This window comes from Carassius auratus, chromosome 37 (assembly GCF_003368295.1).
Source record: "Carassius auratus strain Wakin chromosome 37, ASM336829v1, whole genome shotgun sequence".
In the NCBI taxonomy this organism is placed as follows: domain Eukaryota; kingdom Metazoa; phylum Chordata; class Actinopteri; order Cypriniformes; family Cyprinidae; genus Carassius; species Carassius auratus.
The window spans coordinates 17,472,203-17,493,842 of NC_039279.1; the positions used below are offsets into that span (position 1 = coordinate 17,472,203).

General features: G+C 36.9%; 1 protein-coding gene across 5 annotated transcripts in view; it reads left to right on the top strand.

Annotated features, from left to right (window-relative positions):
* tanc2b (tetratricopeptide repeat, ankyrin repeat and coiled-coil containing 2b) overlaps positions 1 to 21,640 on the top strand; it is a 140,252-nt gene that overhangs the window by 55,216 nt on the left and 63,396 nt on the right. For 4 of the 5 annotated variants that reach the window (XM_026223205.1, XM_026223206.1, XM_026223207.1 and 1 more), the window contains exons 3-4: positions 7,064 to 7,135; positions 10,037 to 10,228. In XM_026223205.1, coding sequence (XP_026078990.1) covers positions 7,064 to 7,135; positions 10,037 to 10,228 — 264 coding nt within the window. Of the gene's footprint in view, positions 1 to 7,063; positions 7,136 to 10,036; positions 10,229 to 19,643; positions 20,042 to 21,640 lie in introns of those variants that run through there. The other variant, XM_026223208.1, reaches the window with a different exon arrangement.

The following is a 21,640-nucleotide window of genomic DNA, read 5'->3' on the forward strand; positions in this document are numbered from 1 at the left end:
TGCAAATAAAAAAGTTAAACTGAAATAATATATAAACATTTTACTTCAGGTAGCTACCAAAGCATTTATAATTTTCCTTAAAAGTAATTAAACTAAACTGAAACTGAAATAAAAAATACAGACACAACAAAATCACACCATTTTGTTAACTAAAATAAAAATGAAATAAAATATATAAGAATAAAAACTAATTCAAAATAGTAATAAATCTATAATAGTACCTCAATGATACTAAATTATTATTCTCTTCCCTTCGCTTCGCATCACATCCCTTCTCATCCCATTACATCCCTTCTCATCCCTTTCCTTCCCATCCCATCCCTTCTCATCCCATCCCATCCCATCCCTTCCAATCCCATTACATCCCTTCTCATCCCTTTCCTTCCCATCCCATCCCTTCTCATCCCATCCCATCCCATCCCTTCCAATCCCATTACATCCCTTCTCATCCCTTTCCTTCCCATCCCATCCCTTCTCATCCCATCCCATCCCTTCCAATCCCATCCCATCCCTTCTCATCCCATCCCATCCCTTCTCATCCCATCCCTTCCAATCCCATCCCATCCCTTCTCATCCCATCCCATCCCATCCCTTCTCATCCCATCCCTTCCAATCCCATTACATCCCTTCCAATCCCATCCCATCCCTTCTCATCCCATCCCTTCCAATCCCTTTACATCCCATACCATCCCATCACATCCCTTCCAATCCCATACCATCCCTTCTCATCCCATCCCATCCTTTCTCATCCCATCCCTTTCCTTCCCATCCCATTACATCCCTTACCATCCCATCACATCCCTTCCAATCCCATACCATCCCTTCTCATCCCATCCCATCCCATCCCATCCCATCCCTTTCCTTCCCATCCCATCCCATCACATCCCTTCTCATCCCATTACATTCCATACCATCCCATCACATCCCTTCCAATCCCATACCATCCCTTCTCATCCCATCCCTTTCCTTCCCATCCCATCCCTTCTCATCCCATCCCTTTCCTTCCCATCCCATCCCTTCTCATCCCATCCCTTTCCTTCCCATCCCATCCCTTCTCATCCCATCCCTTTTCATCCCATCCCATCCCTCTTCATCCCATCCCTTCCCTTCTCATTCCATCCCATCCCATCCCATCCCTTCTCATCCCATCCCTTTTCATCCCATCCCATCCCATCCCTCTTCATCCCATCCCTTCCCTTCTCATTCCATCCCATCCCTTCTAATCCCATCCCTTTTCATCCCATCCCATCCCTTCCCATTTTAGCTGGATTATTTGTGTCCCTTTCAAAAATTGCTCTTGAGAAATGTAATGTTTATAGACCCCCTCAACTGTTAGGCAAAATTAACACGCATGATTTAGCAAATTGAGGGAACGAATTAGTAAATCGTGACCACAATTTATAAATCGAGTGAACAAAATGGTAAATCGAAGGAATGCAATAATAACCGTGTGCAGGTTTTAGTACATTGAGGGAACTAATTAGTAAATCATGCACACGATTTAGCCTACTATTTTATTCTTGCATGTCATGTGCGGGGCTCCGTAGATCTATGACACTGCTGAGAAAAAAAACGTTATTTTTTTATTTAGAATATACCCCTGAATATGCTGTCTGAGACCCTTAAACCGAGCCCGTTCACCCTGCCTTGAATGTAGTGGATCCACATTCAGCCTGTCAGCACTCATGTCAGCTTCTCTCCTCTCCACCTCCACACACTCGTCCTTGTCTGCAGGGAGCAGATTGAAGAGCAACTCATTTGTGAAGAGGACCTGTTGCTGAGGCTGACAAGTCCATCACTGTCCTGTCACTGCCAGCAGCCCGTCTGTGCAGAGTTTCAGTAGGTGGCAGATCCAAAAAAATCTGCCTGATGGACGAGTCTGATGTGCTGTAGTCACTCGAGGTGAGCTGGATCCCCCATAGTCATCTGTCCTGCTAGACTGCCAGAACCTTCTCCATAACTGCACAGAAGGCCATCTACTTATGAGGCATATTGAATTTTGAACTGGGTGCAAGGGTTAAAAAGTGTTTTAACACAATCTTTCATTGCATTGTATTAATATATGCAGGGAAGTTGTTTGTCCACCAAATCAAGGCCATGTGGTGTGACAAACATCTAATAAACAAATAAATAAAATCATGTGTCCACCAAGTCAAGGGAATGAGGTGTGAAAAACATGCAGAAGATAAATAAACAAAATATTAATATTAAAAAAGAAATAGTTTATCTAATTGAAGACATGTGGTGTGAAAAACAGTAAACAAACAAATAAATAAACGTGTCTACCAAATCAAAGCCATGTTGTGTGACAAACATGCAATAAACTAACAAATAAATAAAAACATGTCCATACCAAATCAAAGGGATGAGGTGTGAAAAACATGCAGAAAAGAAATAATCACAAAATATTAATATTTGTAAAAGCTTTTGTCCACCAAATGAAACCATGTTGTGTGACAAACATGCAATAAGTAATTATAATTAAAATATTATATAAATATTAAATAATATATTTTTTTAACTATGTCCACCAATTAAAAGCCATGTAGTATGAAAAATTTGCAAAATAAATAAGCATATAAATATATATATATAAAAAAGCAATACTGTATATTAAACAGTATATTGCTGTTTAGATGATTTGAAACTATTCACAAACTTTGTGATAAGTAGATGCAAAAATACAAAAACCTTGTGTGATTATAGCTGTAATTGTAGTTTGCTGAACCTCCAAACGATTCATTCTAATGTGCCATTGTTTAATGTCTGGAAATATAATTAATGCAGATGAAAAAATAAAATAAATGTTTGCAGATGTATTGAGCTCCTGTGCTGAAAAAGCCCCAAGATTTCCCAGATGTAACACACAGGACACAATTATAACTAGAGCACAATTGCCTTCTAATTGGCCTCTACCTGTGAATAATTAAAATAGCTGTCGCTTTCCTGGATAAAACACCCACTGTTCAGGGATTATTCAGCCCGTGAATCTGAAACACAGCTGTGAGAGAAAATAAATGAACACTCAAAAAAAAAAAAATTAGATAAAGTAAAACAAAAAGTGTACAGGATAAATATATATCAAAGCACTGAGACACTGCTGAAGAAATGCCTCATATTTGTTTCTGAACAAGGACACTTGTCAAACAGCCCATAGACTTCAATCATCACTTTGAAGAAGCTACAGAATTTGGTATTTGAGAAAGGAGTCTTTATATAATTAATTTAATTCACCCTTAGTAGCATGTGATTCCAAACAAAGCAATAGCTCACCCAAAAATGAAAATTTGCTGAAAATTTGCTCACCCTCAGGCCATCCAAGATGAAGATGAGTTTGTTTCTTCATCAGATGCTCTGCAGTGAATGGGTGCCATCAGAATTAGATTACTTGTGCAATATTGTGATGTTTTTCTCAGCTGTTTGGACTCATTCTCTGCAGCATCACTTGGTGAACAAGTGATGTAATGCTACATTTCTCCAAATCTGATGATGAAACAAACATAACTACTACTTGAATGGCCTGAGGGTGTGTAAAACCCTGATTTTGATTTTCTGCTCTTATTTTATTGATTTTGTTGAGACCAGAGCTGTTGAAGAGGAAAGTGTGTGTGTGTGTTTTTTTCTATTTCAGATATATGTTAAATACTAGGACATATAGAGCTTTAAAGACATATATTAAAAATAACAGATTTCACTGTAGGATCTATAATCATGTATAATGAAAAAATTATGCCTGAACACTTTAAGCACTGTATTGATGCATACTTCTACAGAAAGCTTCATATTCTGTGAATGTGCTTTCATAAATGGGAAGATGTGTGTGATGATGGATGAGAGGATGACTAAAGTGAATATAGATATATGTGCTCTTGTCTTAACAGATGTCTGTTATAGCTTTATCACTGATGATTCATTCAAGTGCATCTGTTCACTTTAAAGTGAGAGTGCTCAATAACACTTTCTGTTGTTCACACCGGTGATATGGACAGAATACAGTCAGTCATTTCAGTGAAGCTGTTATTAAATTATTATCTGTATGTTGCATTGACAGCCTTGAGATAGCATTAGACATTTTCTTGATTTTCTGTCCTGAAGGATAAATACATTTTTGGATCACAAGAGCTTTTTTTTTTTTTTCTCTCCCAGCAAAATGTTAAATTAATTTAAAAGTATCAGTAAAGACGTAAACAAAACATTTTTTATATATATATATAAATCCTTAATATTCTAAAAATAAGTATGTTGTTTTTAGAAAAATATTAAGCAGAACAATCTTTATTAATAAATGTTTCTTAAGCAGCAAATCATCATATTTTCATGATTTCTGAAGATCATGTGACTCTGAAGACTGGAGGAATGATGATGAAAATACAGCGGAGCATCACAGAAATACATTTAATTTAAAAATAAGATGTTTTAAATCAATGTCTTACAGTTGTTGTTTTTTTTTTGTTGTTGATTAAATCGTATTATCGTACGTATTTCAAAAACATGAAAAAAGTATTTTCAAACCCAATATTTTGAACGGTATTGTATATTAAGAAAATACTTAAACATGAATTGTCACTTTAATTAAATTTTGTCATGCAATGTTGTCTGGTATAATGTTTTCAGTACTTGGAAGGGTTTGTATGACATTAGTAAAAAAAAAAAAAAAAAAAAAATATATATATATAATTTTTTTTTTTTTTTTTTTTTTTTTTTTTTGAAGCAGCGCATCTGGACACCTGTTACATATTACACTTATTAGAACTTAAATACACTTAAAGAACACTTATTTTAAATAAGTAATTGTTTTGAAAAATAGCCTGCTGTGCTTGTATAATAAAACAAGTTTTTTTAATTATACATTTGTACACCCCCCCCCCAAAAAAATTGATATAAAGTTTATATGAAAATGTAGCCATGTGCAGTAATATTGACAACTGAGAATGTGATGCATCATGATGTTGAGTTCATAATGATAATCATAATTGAATAGAATTGTGAAACCAGTGAAGACTACAGTATTTTTAAGATGGCAGTACTGACAGACAGAGGTTCCGACTATAAACAAAAAGCATATAACTGCAATTCTGTTTAAGATGTAAAGTTGTAAAGATGTATTTGCAGTGCAAAGGAATTAATTGGGGTAAAAATGTAGATCAAGAATCGTTTTGGAATCAGATTGTGAAGTGCCTGAAGATTCCCAGCCCTCACAGACTGTATGATAACATTGTGATGCATCGATGCATCGTTAATCGAATCGAATCATGGGCCTTCGAATCATAACCGAATCCAATCGTGAGATAGATTCCCTCCCCTAATACACTCTGGTGCAATTTAGTATCTCTGGTGAATTGCATCAGTAGAAATTGTATATTTACATAATCTTCATTGCATAATGCCAGAGAGAATATTGCACTGGAATGCAACTCATTTTCTAGATGATGAAGATTTTGATGATGATGATGATGATGATGATGATGGCCAGTGGGAAGAAACTGTCCTTGTTCCTGCATGTTGTGTTATCTGTGTGTGTGTGTCTTATGATGTTATTCCTATGCTTATCCTCCGTCTGGAGGTGTGTAAGTCCCTGACGGAGGGCAGAAGTGCACCAGTAGCCCTGACTGTCTGTTGCACACTTTTAATGCCTGATTTAGTGGCCGAAGTACACCAGACGGTTATAGAGGTGAATAGGACAGACTCACTGATGACTGTTTCTGCAACCAGACAGCCAGTGATCTACAGATTGGGAAGGGCACAGAGAGCTGGCTTGTTTTGGTTTAAAAATGATCAGAGATGATGGTGTTGAAATCTATAAATTCTTGCATAAGAGCCTTGCATTATCATATAAGAATATAGCTGCAAGCAGCAATATGTGGAGTCCAAACAGAACAGAAAGAAGCAGGATATTAAATTCACAGATGTTACATAACTTATCGACTTGCAGAGACAATATAGAACTAGGAATTATATCAAAAGACAATATATAGAATTCAGTTCACATTCTTTGGCTTAAAGGGACAGTTCACACAAAAATGAATGTTCTGTCATCATTTACACTCACACATATCGTTCCAGCTAGATTGAGAAGTGTTTCAATGTTATTTGTAGATAAATTAAAATCAATGGGGTCCAATGTTATTTTGGATCTGTTCAGCCAGCGGTCCATGACGTCTGAGTCTGAGACCAGGTCAGCACTGGCCTACATCGCTCATGTACGCACTGGTACAGTGCTTGACCCTCAGGCAGCTAATATTCACATATCGATTAGGCTTAGTTTTGCACCCTGATGATCACAGTGTTTAGTTTATTTATTTTTTGCATCAAATGCGTAAAATTCATTTCACTTTAATTTGATTTCCACGGTTCAGACCTTCATTTGTAATTCCTGTACAGATTAAACCACTTCAGAATTCAAGGAAGATTAAAAAAAAGGCACATTTTGTGTCAATCTAAGCATTCAACTCGATGCTTTTGTTGCTTCACTTAATATTTGGTTGCTCTTATTTGACAAGTTTACCTAGTTTTTCCGCCACAGATCAAGATCTATAAAGAGGTCTGTTCTGCAGAGATGAATTTAATCCTCATTGACATGCCGTACTCTTGTCCTAATAGGCCAGACCGGCCCCTCCAGCCCCCCGAGGCCTAAAGTAATTGATCCTGATATCGTTAGCTCCATGCTAATCCATCATTGAACAGCTCATTTACAATAGAGCCACTGTATTCTCTCTCCTCTCATACGCACAAAAGTAGAGCACTCCACAACAGCGTGATTATTTCCCTGCACAGTGCTTCTCATTCCTGCAGCGTTGTCCATTTCCGTCATCGCTTATTATGGGGAAGATAAAAAAATGGAAGCTTCCCTCAGTTTCCCACATGGCCACCATGCGGGGCCAGTCCCGGTCCCGGCAAAAGAGAGTCGAGGGTCTGTGTGCAAGCACTCTTTTAGGAGTCCTGCACACTAAAACCTGGTTACTGGATGCCCAGTTGGTGTATCTGCTGGAACGGACTCAAGCAGGACCCACTCCTCCTCCTCGTGCTCAATCGCTCTGCTCTTTCTCTCGCACCTCTTCTGCAGATGGCGGGAACGAGGAGACCATAGACCTGCAGAGCTCCAGCTTGGATCCCCTTCACAACTTCACTGGCCCAGGTAAGCTCTGATTGCAATAGCTGTGCATAACATACAACTTAGCCTAATTACAGCTTATGCATTGCTAAATATAATTCAGTTGCATCATAAGAAGGTTCTTAGCCTCTTTATCTCCAGCAATCCGGATCCTTAGAGCCATTTAACGTGAGAAAGAGAGGGAAGTCAGGAGTCAAGATACTGTACTTTTTGGACTATAAGTCGCACATGATTGGGACTTTGCAACGAATGCAAAAATGTCAGAGTATACCATCACCTCTGCATCCTCTGACATAAACATCATAGTGTTGGAGCGCCCAAATAAAGATCAAAGCTTCTTTTTCAATCACAGAATAATTTCTCTAATTTTTATTACATTTTTAAGAAAAGAAGCATAGAGGGCCACTATATTCCACTCTCGTCTGTTTGCAACAAAACGGCGCTGGTTCTTGTCTGACTTGCATTGACCTGGATTTTAAAAGGTCGATCAAACCTGGGCGACATAAGGACCGAAGCTGTCACTAACAACATTTTCACATCGTCAAAAGCCTTTTGAGAGTTAAGAGCCCGCTCAAACTTTGTAGACCCTTTTAACAAATCAATCAACGGCGAAACAACTGTAGAAAAATCTGGACAAGAACTTTGGTAATAACTAACTAGATCTAAAAAACGCATTAACTCTTTTTTAGTAGATGGAGGAGGAAATCTTTCAGTAGCTGACATCTTTACTTCAAGAGGACATACCATGCCCTGCCCCAAATACTTTTCTGTGGCTTGGGCATATTCACATTTCAACAGGTTCACTGTAAGATGCGCTTCAGCTAAATGCTAAAAATAATCTGTCAAGTCTGCAGTCATTTTTCCCTGTACTCGAGGCAGCTGAAAAGGGTGGCACAGATTCAGAAACAAAGGATCCTGAAGCTCCAGTGTCTCTAAGAATCTTATCGGGGACTGTGTCCATGCTATCAGGTTACGAGAAGTTGACAACGCCTCTACTAACAATGTAGGAACAACGGAATTTACCTTTTTGTTTCGTGACTTCAGTTACCTTGCCAGTATTGGACGCTAATTTTTCCAGTGATCAGAACCAAAACAACAATAGCAAACTTTAACGTCAGTTTTTTCGCTGAACAAAGTTGATCAGTTTTCGAACTACAGGCACAGCATCAAATTTCCATGAGGGATGTGACGAAAAGTTTCCTTGGTGGCCAACACAACCAACGAATCTACTTATATGGGTCAAAATAAATTCATCTGCCAACACAACTGCTTCTGTGACAGTGGTAGGCTTATTTTCATTTATATAAGTTGCAACGTTGTCATTTACAATGTTTCTAAATTGTTCCAACAGGACAAAATCTCACAGTTCCTCGAAAGTACTTGCGCCGCTTCTCATGTACAGTATCACCGATCAAAATGTACAGTCAGCTCTCTTCTTACGTCTACATGAGTTTGACGCGATCCTCTCCGCCGGTTTTTAAAATGCTGATGATTTGTTTCCTGAACTAATTCGTACTTTTTTAAAAACGTAGACTTAACTATGTTATAATGTTTCTGATCCTCAGCTGACAGTGCCATAAAAGGCCAATTACGTTCCTCAGCAATACTCTCAAACAATGAGAAAAAAACATCTGGGTCACGCTCGTTTCATTTAAGAAGTAATTTTAAATTACCACATCAAATGTACGCAATATATTTTTTCATTCTGTGATGCACCATAAGGAGTTCATTTACCTTCACCAATTAACTTTAACATATGAACTTGCAACTCAAACTCTCTTGACCATTTTTCAGCTTCCAGCTGTTGAGTTTGTTTGTAATAATGTAATAATTCCACCTCACATCGTTTAAGTACATCATCCATTTTTTTTCCAAACCAAACTTATGTTCTTTAACTACTTTATCCGTCTCCAAAATGTATTTATTTTGATCAAATAATAGACCTGAAAAATTTTCACTGTTTCCTTCAACTCAGGTGGAGTGCCCCTTTACTGCAGAAAGAATTTCCTTTTCACACAGTTTCTGTTTCAAAATCGCTTTCAAATCATTATTTTTTAACCGATTATCAAATTTTCCAAACAAATAATATTCTATAAGTTCCCACAATTGGACTTTGACAACAAATTCGATAAGATCTCAGACGGCGCTTTAGTAAAGTCTTCAACAGATTGTTTTGAATGCAACCTTTCTTGCATTCAATTAACAAAAAACCTAAATCATGTAAATTCATAGGCAAGAATTATAATTATAGTCAATATAATAATAATAATAATAATAATAATATGTTTTTGTACATACTGCTCTTAAATTTGGTTGTCAATCTACTTTTTGGTGCATCGTGTTCTGTACACACACAGTTCAGTAAATTACGGGAGTAACAACCGTATTATCTCCTGAAAATTTCAGGTAGTGACACCCGCATTTACAGAAATTCTATGCAAACTGAACAACTAGTTCATTAGTGTTGCCAAATCTTGCTATAAAAAACAACAACAACAACAACAGATAAGAACAAGCCCATAATAAACTCAAATCCAAATGTGATGTCTTGGAAATGAACTACATATCAACATTTAGCAAAATGCACCTGCCTGCTTTACTAATTCCATAAATCTGATTGTTTATGGGCCAAGCCCAAAGATGCTTAATAATCATTGCTTATAATAAATGGACATGGCAACCCTTCAAGCGGTCTCTGCAAAGTAGCCTTCAAAACATAAACAAAACATTACGACTTTGGCGAAGGAGGTTTACATAAAATTGCAGACCAACTAAGTTTTTGGTTGCTGTAATATTATTTTGGTTAAAAATAGCAGATTCCAAAAAACAAAAGACAGCTAAATTTTGCTGAGTACTGTTCCCGTGCACACACAAAGTTTGAGAATTCGCTCCTTTCTTTGTTTTATGTGTCCTCCAATCCTGTAGGTGGCAGTATAGACAGTGACTGTGCCTTTGAGGGGGACTATGCTGTGCCTCCACTTTCCATGGCTGAGGGTCTGCAGCACATCCGAATGATGGAGGGAGTGTCCCGATCTCTGCCCTCATCGCCTCTGCTCATCCACCAGACCTCCAGCTCAAGACCACCATCTGTCAGGACGGTCTTCAGCACAGACACAGGTACTGAACTCTCTCAGTCATGACGCCACAACTCCTAACGCCGACAAAGATAATACCATCACATACATTTCAAAGAACATCCAAAATCTATCAAACAACTTCTGAAATCTTTTGTTTGAAAAGATTAATGTGTTTACATTTTTGCTATATAATACAAAATATTATGCATTTCCAAATGTGCGCTTTGGGTGTCCAAATACGTTTAGGGCCCCTAGTTAGTGTTGGATGTGTCCACTAGGGTGTGCCACCCTCATATTCCAGTTAAAGCTTGAACAAATACATGTTTAAGCATCATAATGTCATCTTAATCATTGTGTGTTTTTTGTGTGTTAGTTTGCAATTATTTACCAAATATGAAAGTGTCTGAATTCTGGTTTAAAAAAAATAAGAGTTGTCATTATACCATGACTCTCACAGTCTTATCAAGAAGAGCATGTCCTTGCACTTTCGTCTGCTGTGAAATCAAGTGCATTGTGGGAGTTTTGCTGAAAAGGACAGCGGTGTTGTTGATATGAGTCACTCATTGGTTCTGCTTTTGCTCTTTGTGATGTTAATGTCTCTTACTGCACTGATTCAGGGTTCAGTTTCATCCAGATTGGATGATTCGTTTCAGAGTTTGGACTTTGTGCTTTATAGTTTACAGAAAACAAAATGGCAGCAGCTTCATTCATATAAAGAGAGGGGAAATGAGAAAAATAGTGCTCTAATGTTCGAGCCAACAAACCATAACATATGTTAATAACCTTAAGAGTTTAATTCCAGTAAGTGATCTTAAAGATGAATGGTTAGAGAGTCATCTAAACCTTGTTTAGGAGCAGCAGAAAAGTTTTCTTTCTTACCAATTTGGAGGTCTTCTTCATTCGCTCCCAGCATTAATTGCAGTGTGTTTTTGCCAGCTGATTTGTTATTCTCCAGTGGAAGCAGCGTTGGGGAGCTTCTTATCTCTGATAATGAAAGTCAGGCCTCTTTATGAGCGCCGTTTCATCCCATTTTTCATCCATTTTCTGCATATTCATGAGAACCTAATAAGGTGTTGCTTTTGCATTTGAGAACTGTCCTGTTATATTGGAGCGGAAACATACCACACCAATTCACTGCAGTTATATGTTCAGTCAAAATAATACATTATAAAATGAATGATCTTTTATATACAAGGATAGATTTGCATCTGTTCCACTTTTTCAAATGGTTCCAAGACTTTGTAAGGGAAGATGGCTCTTTTATATATATATATATATTTTGATAATATTATTTATAATATAATATTTCATACTTTTGTCCGATGTTTTTTCCTCGAATTCCATCAATTCTCTTCCTGCCACCTTTCCCCACTATTTTGTTTTCCCTTGGTCAACAGTGGCAAAAGCGCTTGGAAATATTCATTATATATTATATATTTCAATATATTTCCATTTTTGTACACATAATCAAGGTGTGTCTGTGCATCTTTATCCACTTTCCCATATAAGCCATTACAGTATATATAAATTTATTTTTTGACAGTAGTCATCAAAAACAGCAGACTGAATGAAATGCAGATTCACTCTCTGACAGCAGGTGGCGCTTATGGAACAGCAGCGAGATAGAGTTTCCTCGGTTAGCACTATTAACTAAGCAGCTGCACTTATAAACATCACTTTGATATGCATTATACGGAGGCAAGAGGAAAAGAAAATCCCATTGATGCTGTACATTTCCTTGTGGCTTCTGTTTTATCTAAAACTCAGTCCTTTACCTTGGTTATTGATAATTGCCCAGACATTTTTTTTACCCAGGTGAAAAGTCTTGGTGTTATACTGGATGGTTTGCTTTCGTTTGGTTCTCATATTACTAATATTTCACGTTCTGCATTTTTTTTCCCCTCTACATAACATTGCTAGGCTTCGTTCTTCCCTATTTCCAACATAGCACTGAATTGCTTATCCATTGATTGATCAGATTGATTTTTGTAACTCTTTTTTATTTGGTATTCCTGGAAAACAACTTCATTTATTACAGCTAATCCAGAGTTCAGCAACTAGGATAGTGCTTTTGATCATATAGTGAATCTCAAATTATTTTCCAATTGCATTGGCTTCCTGTCCGTTATCATGTACATTGCGAACTTTTACTCCTTACGTACAAAGCTCTTCACAATTTGGCACCTCGTTATCTATCAGATCCTCTTCATTTGTATGTTCATTTTGTGCTCTTTGAGATCATCTTCTGCAGACTTATTGTCCGTTAGGGTTCTAAATTGTTCTAAACTAAACTTTACAGGGAACCCTAACAATTGTTTTGTATACAAGTTTATATTAGACAATTTTTATAATAACTTTCTATTAATTATAATAAAAAAGCAATTATGAGTTAATATATAGATGTAATTTTTGCATTACATTTTTCTCGCTAGTTTATGGGCACTAGTGAGTGGATTTTCTGCTGTTATCATCTTCTAGCTGCTGTCTTTCTGTGGTTGAAACACTCGTTGAGTGATTACATGCTATACTATACATTCAGTAAGTTGTAGTGTAACTTTTAACATGGATCAGATGTTCAGATAATACGTTTTGAGATTCTAAGCTACTTTAGTGATAAATCACAGGACAGCGCTGACAACTAGTTTCTGGGTTCCTCTGTGCACATGATCTTCACAGCTACTATTTATATGAGTGTTCGTGCCACAATGCAGCTGCGCGATCATGGGAGCTCGAAATAATAATACACATCCGATCGTCTAATCGCTTGAATGTCCAAACCTAAAACATATACAACTGACAAAGTTTAGTGAAGACACAAGGCCATCAGTATGTGTTGAACCGGCGTTCACCTCCGTGTTTTGCTTTTATGCCACTGACTGGACGGGGAAGAGTCATGTGGCTACACACGTAGTAGTATGCTTTTAAGAGGGAAGTATTAACAGGATTAAAAAGTCAAAATATCCAACATGGTAAAATTGCGTCGGTTAGAGGTTCTGAATTCTGGTTTTGATTACTTTTCGATTAATCGTCCAGCCCTATCTGACACATTGAGTTGTGGTGCTCATGTGGGAAATTTGGTTTTGAGTCTAGCTCGCAACTTTCTCTAAATTTGTTTTCCCCCTTTTCTCCTCTCATAATCTCATATCTGGTGTCTGTTATCGTATCAATAAAAGTGACCCCTCCCATCCTCTTCGCTCGCCTCTTTCTTTTGTTCTCCTTCTTATCTGCCTCATTCCATTTGTTGGGTGATTACCTACTGGTGAAGAAAAGGAGAAAACGGCAGATTGTATCCATCTCTTTACCTTCACATTTGAACAGAGCCCAGCAAGAGAGCAGTGACCTTTTTAACCAATCAATCAGATCCTGATTTAAGCCTCCCGGTACGAGGCGGGGGGTCCGATGCGTCCCTCCTCCATCAGTTCAGCCTCAGCGAGTAGTGAAGGTGTGACAACCAGCAGTTCTTGATTGTAAATGCCACGAGGTCTTTGTTTTTTGCGGACTGAATTCTGTTTCTCTCAGGTGCACAGCTGCGACGTCAATTAACTTGACGTTGAAGCTTGCAGGGAGGCACTTAATTCACCTCTGAGCATAACAAAGTCTGATATATAGCACCCCGATGTGGCTTAGCTGATTTATTGAAGATTTCATGAAGCTGTATGTGTGGTCTGTTGAGACCGCTTTATCATTTTGTACTGCGGTATAAGAAATAAGGGCCACAGTGCATTTGAGAGACAACTTGTTGATTCCTCAAAATGCACTTTAATTCAAAATTATGAATGTGGATAATGGGATATGATGTCATACTCTTGAGATTCTTTTTTTTTTTAATAAATAATAAATACCAAATAAAACATGTAAGGATTTAACATTTACTCCAATATTCCACAAAGCAGCTTTGAAATATATATACACATTTATATATATATTGTGTTACTTGAGCCACAGGCACTTTTGTCAATTTCATTCTGATTTACATCCATCTGATTTAATTCAATGGATTCTGACTCACTGTGTAGGAAATTCTTTCTCTGCTAATGCTGTAAATTATACCGAATTTCAGATGAGTAACTCATCTTTCTGAGCTCATAAGAGTCACTTGTTTTGGGAATTGGGCTACACGGTCATGCTGTATTTTGTGATTCCAGTTGCATCATATGTTTTAGATTCACAGGAAAGAAGAAACTCATAAGAGACATCAAAACTGCACTGATTGTACTGGATATTTTCGAATCACTCAAAAGAATTGACTCAGAGTCGTTTGTTTGTCCATTCGCCTGTACTGGATTCATTATATATATGTTTTTATTGGATAGCACTCAGTACAAAATGAACTCATATTCATAACACAGATAAAATATGAATATATAGCATTTATTTCCCTTACTATGCATGTTGCATTGTATTATTATTATCCATTAATGATTGTTTTTATTTTTCCTGCTCTCCGTGACCCAATCAGAACTAATCTTTGACTCTTTTTTTTTTGAGAAGCATTGCTGTAGCGTGACCACCGATGTTGCTGATTTCCACCAATTGAATAACAGGATTCACTTCTCTGAAGATCAAGCCTCACGCCTGCACCCTCCTGTTCCAAACCCAAATTAACTACCACAATCAATAGCCTTACTGCTATCCCTATAGATCTCGAAGGAAAGAGGCAAAATTACATTTTCCCTCAATGCCAATTAATTGGCCTGATGAAATTATGCCTCCTCTTCTGCTGTCGATCTGCGTCCACTTTTACTCTTCAATCCATACTACAATTACAATGCAATGATTAGCTCTTTTTTCGATTCTCATTAACTCCTCTTGAGAGCAACTGGTTCCTCCCTGCATCCTTGAAGAAAGATTATACTAAAAATAGATTAACCTGAAATCCCTCTCAGGTGGTCGGGTGAGACACGATGCAGTTTACACCTCGTAGTAACTTATGTCTCCAGTGACCGAGAACAAACCTCAAGAGCAAACACGTTTGAAGCACAATTCTCACTTATTTTAGTCTAGTTTCTGGATTATGTGGACTTCAGCTTTACATGATTGACTACGAGTAGAGGGACATTTGGTTTCCTGAAAAAACAAAACAAAACAATAATACATTTATTTTCCTACCGATGATTTAAAGATTAAAAGATAAACGTGTTAGTATTTTTCTGACACTCTTGATTGATCAACTGGGGTGTTGATTACAGTTGGGTTTGTTTTGTGTGGTCCCATCCACTTGGACTCACAGATGTGAAATATAAAAAATAAAAAAAGCATGAGTAAATGTAAGAGAATTTTCAGTTTTGGTTGCACTCTCCTTTTAAAAGCAGGAATAAACGAGGTCGGCTCAGAAACGACCTCACAAACGTCTAACCTGAAAGCTTGTCTTTTTTCACTTCATCTCCTTTGGCTTCTTCAAAATCGCTTGCCAATTACAACCCCGTCCTCCTGCTCCCCTCCACATCCTCCCGAAGCCAGTCATTTGTTCAGATAAATGGAAATGTGACATTTATGGCTGGAATTCTGCTCAGGTGAAGAGGAACTGGAGTGAGAATGAGTCTAAATGATAAAAAGATGAGTGATAAATGATGAAGTTGAATGAGGAAGAGCTCATAAAAGGAGAAAAATGCAGGCACTGATGAAGGAAGAAGCAGCAGCGTTGTTTTAATGCCATTAGGTAGTGATTCATTATACACTCTTAATAATAAAAGTTCTAAAGTTGGAAAGTTTCCCTGGATGTTAAAAATTCTTCATGGAGCTATGAATATATATTGTTGTATATTATTATATTGTGATGCTGATATTGATATGGCATTGCGTCTCCAGGTCCCTGTGGATGCTCAATCATACAATCCATTATTTTAAATGCATGCAGTTGCATGTGTATAATTTGACCCAGTGAAATGCAATTCAGCTTTACTTGATCACAATTGATTTTGTCCTTAAATTTTGAGGGAAATAATAGTTGTAATGCAGTGCAGCATGCAGTGTGCTCTCCGTAACATACAGTGCATGTGCAGTGAAGTGTTTATCATGCAGGGCTAGTGCATGACATTCAGAGGACAGAGAGACATCGAGTGATATTAAACCCATAAATCTATGTCCGCTTTACCAGAACAAATACAATGCAGAGAGTGAAATCAAGGCTGCCGGAAAGTTACGTTACATTTTGGCCAGAATGCAAATTAGCATTCAAGTCACATTTTGGCCAGGCTGCACTGTTTGTTTGAATCACTGATGCGTTCAGGCTCCTTGATCTTAAATATTTTATGTCTTTATTCAAGAGCATCCAGCGCTGGCAACAACAAGACCATGAGTTTGTGTCCTGGGAAAGGATTGAGCAGGATATGTTCTGTATGATCTAAATTTAGTTTAAAAGGAATACTCTTAGTGAAACTTAATCTATGCCATTTGTGACAGTGCTGATCACCACAGAATGATTTTCAAGCAATTTTCTCCTTCATTTAAAAAAACTAAAAACAATTAAGGTTAGTTACAATAGAATGTATCAGGTCAATTTTTGGATTTAGAAGCAGAAATGTGAAACATGATTTCATTTATTTTTTTCTGTTAAATCCTATTATTTGTTTATATATAATTGTTTTCATTTTTAAATGCATATATTAATATTAAATTGATTGAAAGTGACAGTGAAGACCTTAAATATTGTTTTAAAAATGTAAAAAATCGCACATATTAAGCAGCACAACTGTTTTCAACATTGAAAATAATCAGAAATGTTTCTTAAGCAGTAAATCGTTATATTTTCATGATTTCTGAAGATCATGTGACACTGAAGACTGGAGGAATGATGCTGAAAATACAGCTGTGCATCACAGAAATAAATAAAATTGTACAATATATTAACATAGAATATAGATATTTTAAGTCGTAATAATATATCAGAATATAATCGTTTTTTTCCGTATTTTTGATCAAATAAATCTTACCGACACAAAACCTTTATTTTTTAACCTAGCATATTTTAATGCACGACAGGCAAAGAAACACTTCTTAACTTCAGATTTGGTTGAAGTTAACTTAATACTTTGTTTTTATATAAAGCTTGTTTTTCACGCAAATTAATCTGAGATCAAACAATAATTGGCAGACCCCTGCAGTGTCGCGCCGACCGCCCGTTGAAAACCCCTGCTCTCTTCCATTAATGCTCACCAAGAGAATGGAGAAATGTGTGAGTAAACATGTCACTTTTTAAAGCGGATCATTCCTCAAGCGCTCTGGATGTCAGGTTTGGATAAAGAACAAGAGAACAAGTACAAGAACATTTCAAACAGCACATTAGAGAGAGCAGCAGGAGTCACTAATGATCTCTACACGTCATTAAGACACTCATAACTCATCGAGAGAAGTGAAGTCAAACCACCAAACAACAGGAGAACAGTCGCCTGTTAAAGGAACGCTTCACCCAAAACCAACTAACTATTTATTTATTTATTATTTACTTTCTGCTTACTTCAGATCTGTACAATATGATAATTTTTAGCCAGCAGCTTTAACAATAAGCATGTCAGTAAAAAAAAAAATGTATTATTAAAAATAAATAAATCATAATTTTTTTTACTGGAAATAAATATTAATTGAAATTAAATACATTATATTTGATCATATATATATATGATCAAATATAATATATATATATATATATATATATATATATATATATATATATATATATATATATATATATATATATATATATATATATATATATATATATATAGCTATTTGTCAAGGAAACATTTCCAATTTTTATTTATTTTTTATTTTTATTTTGTTTAACTAAATATTTTAATAAAACATATTTTAAAAAATCATATCAAAAAAATAATAAAACACAAAAAATAATATTAATTAAACTAAAGAGAAAATGGAAATGTATTATTTATAATTTTGAATAAAAAATAACCCTAAGAGTTTATTTTGTTTAGTATGTTTCAACACTGTCCATGCAGAGAAAGTCAATGTGCACCAAACCAACATTGGACACCACTGGCTTTCAATTTAATGAAGGAAAACTTATAGAGCTTGTGTTGGTGGTAGAGAAAGAATTATATAAATTAAAGAATTGGTTTGATTTGAACAAATTATCACTAAATTTAGATAAAACGGAATTTATGGTATTTAGTAATAAAGAGATAAATAATCAGATTAGGATCACTATTAATGAAAATGAATTAGAAAGAGTAAATCATATAAAATTTCTTGGAGTAATTATTGATTGTAAAATGGCATGGAAACCGCATATTTTAAACGTTCAAAAGAAAGTATCAAAAACGATTGCAATTTTGTATAAGTTGCGATGTATTTTGAACAAAAATGCACCACATTTACTTTATAGTTCACTTGTCACACCATACCTAACGTATGGTATTGAAATATGGAATATACATATAAAACTAGAACCAATTTAATTTTCCTATTACAAAAGAAGGTTATCAGATTAATTAATTATTCACCTTACAATTCATCAAGTAATTCACTGTTTCTTCAATCAAAAATTTTGAAGTTTTATGACTTAGTTGATTTGTACACGGCAAAGTTTATTTACCAAGTTAAACATGATAAAATTCCTAAATGCTTGCAAATATTATTTACCCAGCGAGAAAGTAATTATAATCTCAGAGGACTATGTATATTTAATCAACCACAAGTACATTCTACATTAAGAGAACACTGTTTATCAAATAAAGGAGTTAAATTATGGAATAGTTGCTGTAATGAGTTAAAACAAGCCACGTCTATTTTTCAGTTTAAAAATATTTACAAGAGAATAACAATGGAAAAATATTCAACAGAATGAAAATTAATTAAAGCGGCTTGCTTTTGGTGTGGTGGACACTGGTCCACTAATGTGTTAATGTTAATGTTATGAACAGATGTTGTCATTAATGTGTTGCATATATGATTTTAAAGTTAAGGGCAGGCACAATAAGCTTTAGCTTCTGCCTGCACCAGGTCATTGTGTTTATGTTTTGAATGATTGGATTGAATGATCTGTAAATGACCAAACCGAAAAAAAACAAACAAACAAACAAACAAACAAACAGATGCACAGTTGATACTAACCCATTAACAGTTTCCGCTTTAATAATTTGTATTTGTATGAATGAATGAATGTATTCAAAAATAAAGAGCAGGGGCAGATAAGGTGACAGTGTGAGATAAACATAGACTGATAATTTGATGAATGGACCAGAAGAAGAAAAGGCCGTTTGATGGTATTTTCAAGGGTAACATGAGGTCACTCCAGCTGAAGCATCACACCCAGAGCCTCCAGTTTCTCCAGTCTCTTCATACTCATCCCAGAGCTCCAGTGTCCCTCTGCAAACCACCTCCTCTCTCTCTCTCTCTCTCTCTCTCTCTCTCTCTCCCCCTCACCACTTTACCAGCCTCCTCCCCGGTGGTTACCATGACAACAGCAGCACTGCACCATTCATGGACTGTAGCGTTAGACACACTCTCTCTCTCTCTCTCTCTCTCTCTCTCTCTCCCTCCCTCGGCTCACATCAACCACCGTTCTCTCCAGTCCTGTCGAAGGGATTCACCGTGTGCGAGGTTCTTCTGGAAAGTGCGTGGGGGAACGACTCTGCTTTTACGTCTTTCTTTTCGTCCGCCGACACCCGAGGAATGTTTCTTCCCTGATGCCTGTCCACTAAGCTGCTCTCCCGTTCCGACCCTCGTTCCTCCGTTGGACCTTCTTGAGGAGATACCTCCTGGTGTGCGTTCGGACGTGAGTGGATGAGCTGGCCGTCGTTGAGACGCTTGCAGGGGCTGTGCGTGTCCGTGGACGGAAAGGGAGGACAGATCTACACCCGCCTGCCAGCCCAATGCGGGATTTGGGTTGAGCATGGTGAGCCTCCGAACCCCACCCTCTACTTATCTCCTTACCTAACCTCTCTCGCTTTCTGCCAACTCTCTCCTTCTACACGCACATAAACACACACGTAATAGCTCTCTAGCTGTGCTAAACTGCTTGAGACGCTGGTATCTAAAGAAATGAATGGGTGTCGTAGGAGTTAGCGGCTATGAGCTGCACTTTGATGTATCTACGTGTTGGAAGTGTCAGTGTTGGATTGTTGTAATCTGACAGATGTGATATTGTCTAGACAAGTGTGATTTAGGCTGGAGACTGGTTTGAACGATTGTTTATGTTGCAGAAATGACTGAAACTGATGAGGCTGGTTGGAGGACCTGTGGGAGGTGGAGTGTGCTGCAATGTTCTCAGCTTGATGGACTTTTCTTCTGTTTTTTCTTCATAGTTTTTGACCCCGTCGATGTCCACCATTTCGAGGGCTGCTACGTGATTTGTTAGCTAAATTGCACCCAGGCAGCTTCAGTTTGCAGTTGTTTATTAGCGTGTGGGATGGTTTGGTTGGATATCTTCTCACACTGGCTGTAAAGTCTCAAGAGGCTGCCTTATTACTGATGATTAGCGAACATTTGATGGAGTGTGCTGCAAAATGCATCTTTAAACAAGATTGTCGTAGTTTTGCTAAATTTAGATGTTTATTATGATATTATCAGTTTCCAAGGTCATGGCAGAGTTGAAGTTTAATGGTTGGTGGGGGACGTGAAAAATCATAATCTGATAAAAGACACCATTGTGCCCTTTTGAAGTACAGTAAATCCAGGTTTCTCTAGGATGAAGACGGATGTCATCAATTTTTAAAGTGATAGTGACCCAAAATGTAAATGCTGTCATCATCTATTGACCCTCATGTGATTTTAAACACTTGAAGTGAAAATTAAACGTTATGCCAGCTGTGGAACACAAAAGGAGATGTTTCGCAGAATGTTCAAGCTGCTCTTTTCCAGCATTTAAAGTGAATGTTGATTTATACTGTAAATTTGACTTTCCATTATCATCCATTCACAACCAATATTTAGTAAAAGCATCCTCACACACAGCTGTGATAAAATTTGGAAAATACAATCATACAGGGTGAAAAAGTATTAGCATGCATGAATCACCTCGTAGCAGATCTATACAGGTGGAGCTGGGGAAGGTGGAGGGTTTGTGAAGCAAGCCTCAACTGCTACAGCAAGCTCTAGTCATGTATTTGAATGTTGAGCAGCGAGCTCATTGGCTACAGATAAAGGAGAGAACCAATCAGCTGTGCAATGTGATAATGATGTCATCATGTCAGATTGAGTTAGATCTATCGGACTGCGCCATCTAGAGTTTCATGCCAGAACTCTATATTTGTTTTGTCAGTTTGAATGTCTTCATTTCTTCATTGACTAAACACAAAAGGCCTCATTCAGGCAACTACGGGTTATACATTTTCAATTAATATCACTATATATTGATTGTGTGTGTGTGTGTGTGTGTGTGTGTGTGCGTGTGCGTATATTATAGACCTCAACGTTTCACATACAAACCTCAAGAACACACAAAAGCAAAAAGATGAGCTCTTAACATCACAACACAACAAATAATGGCAAAACA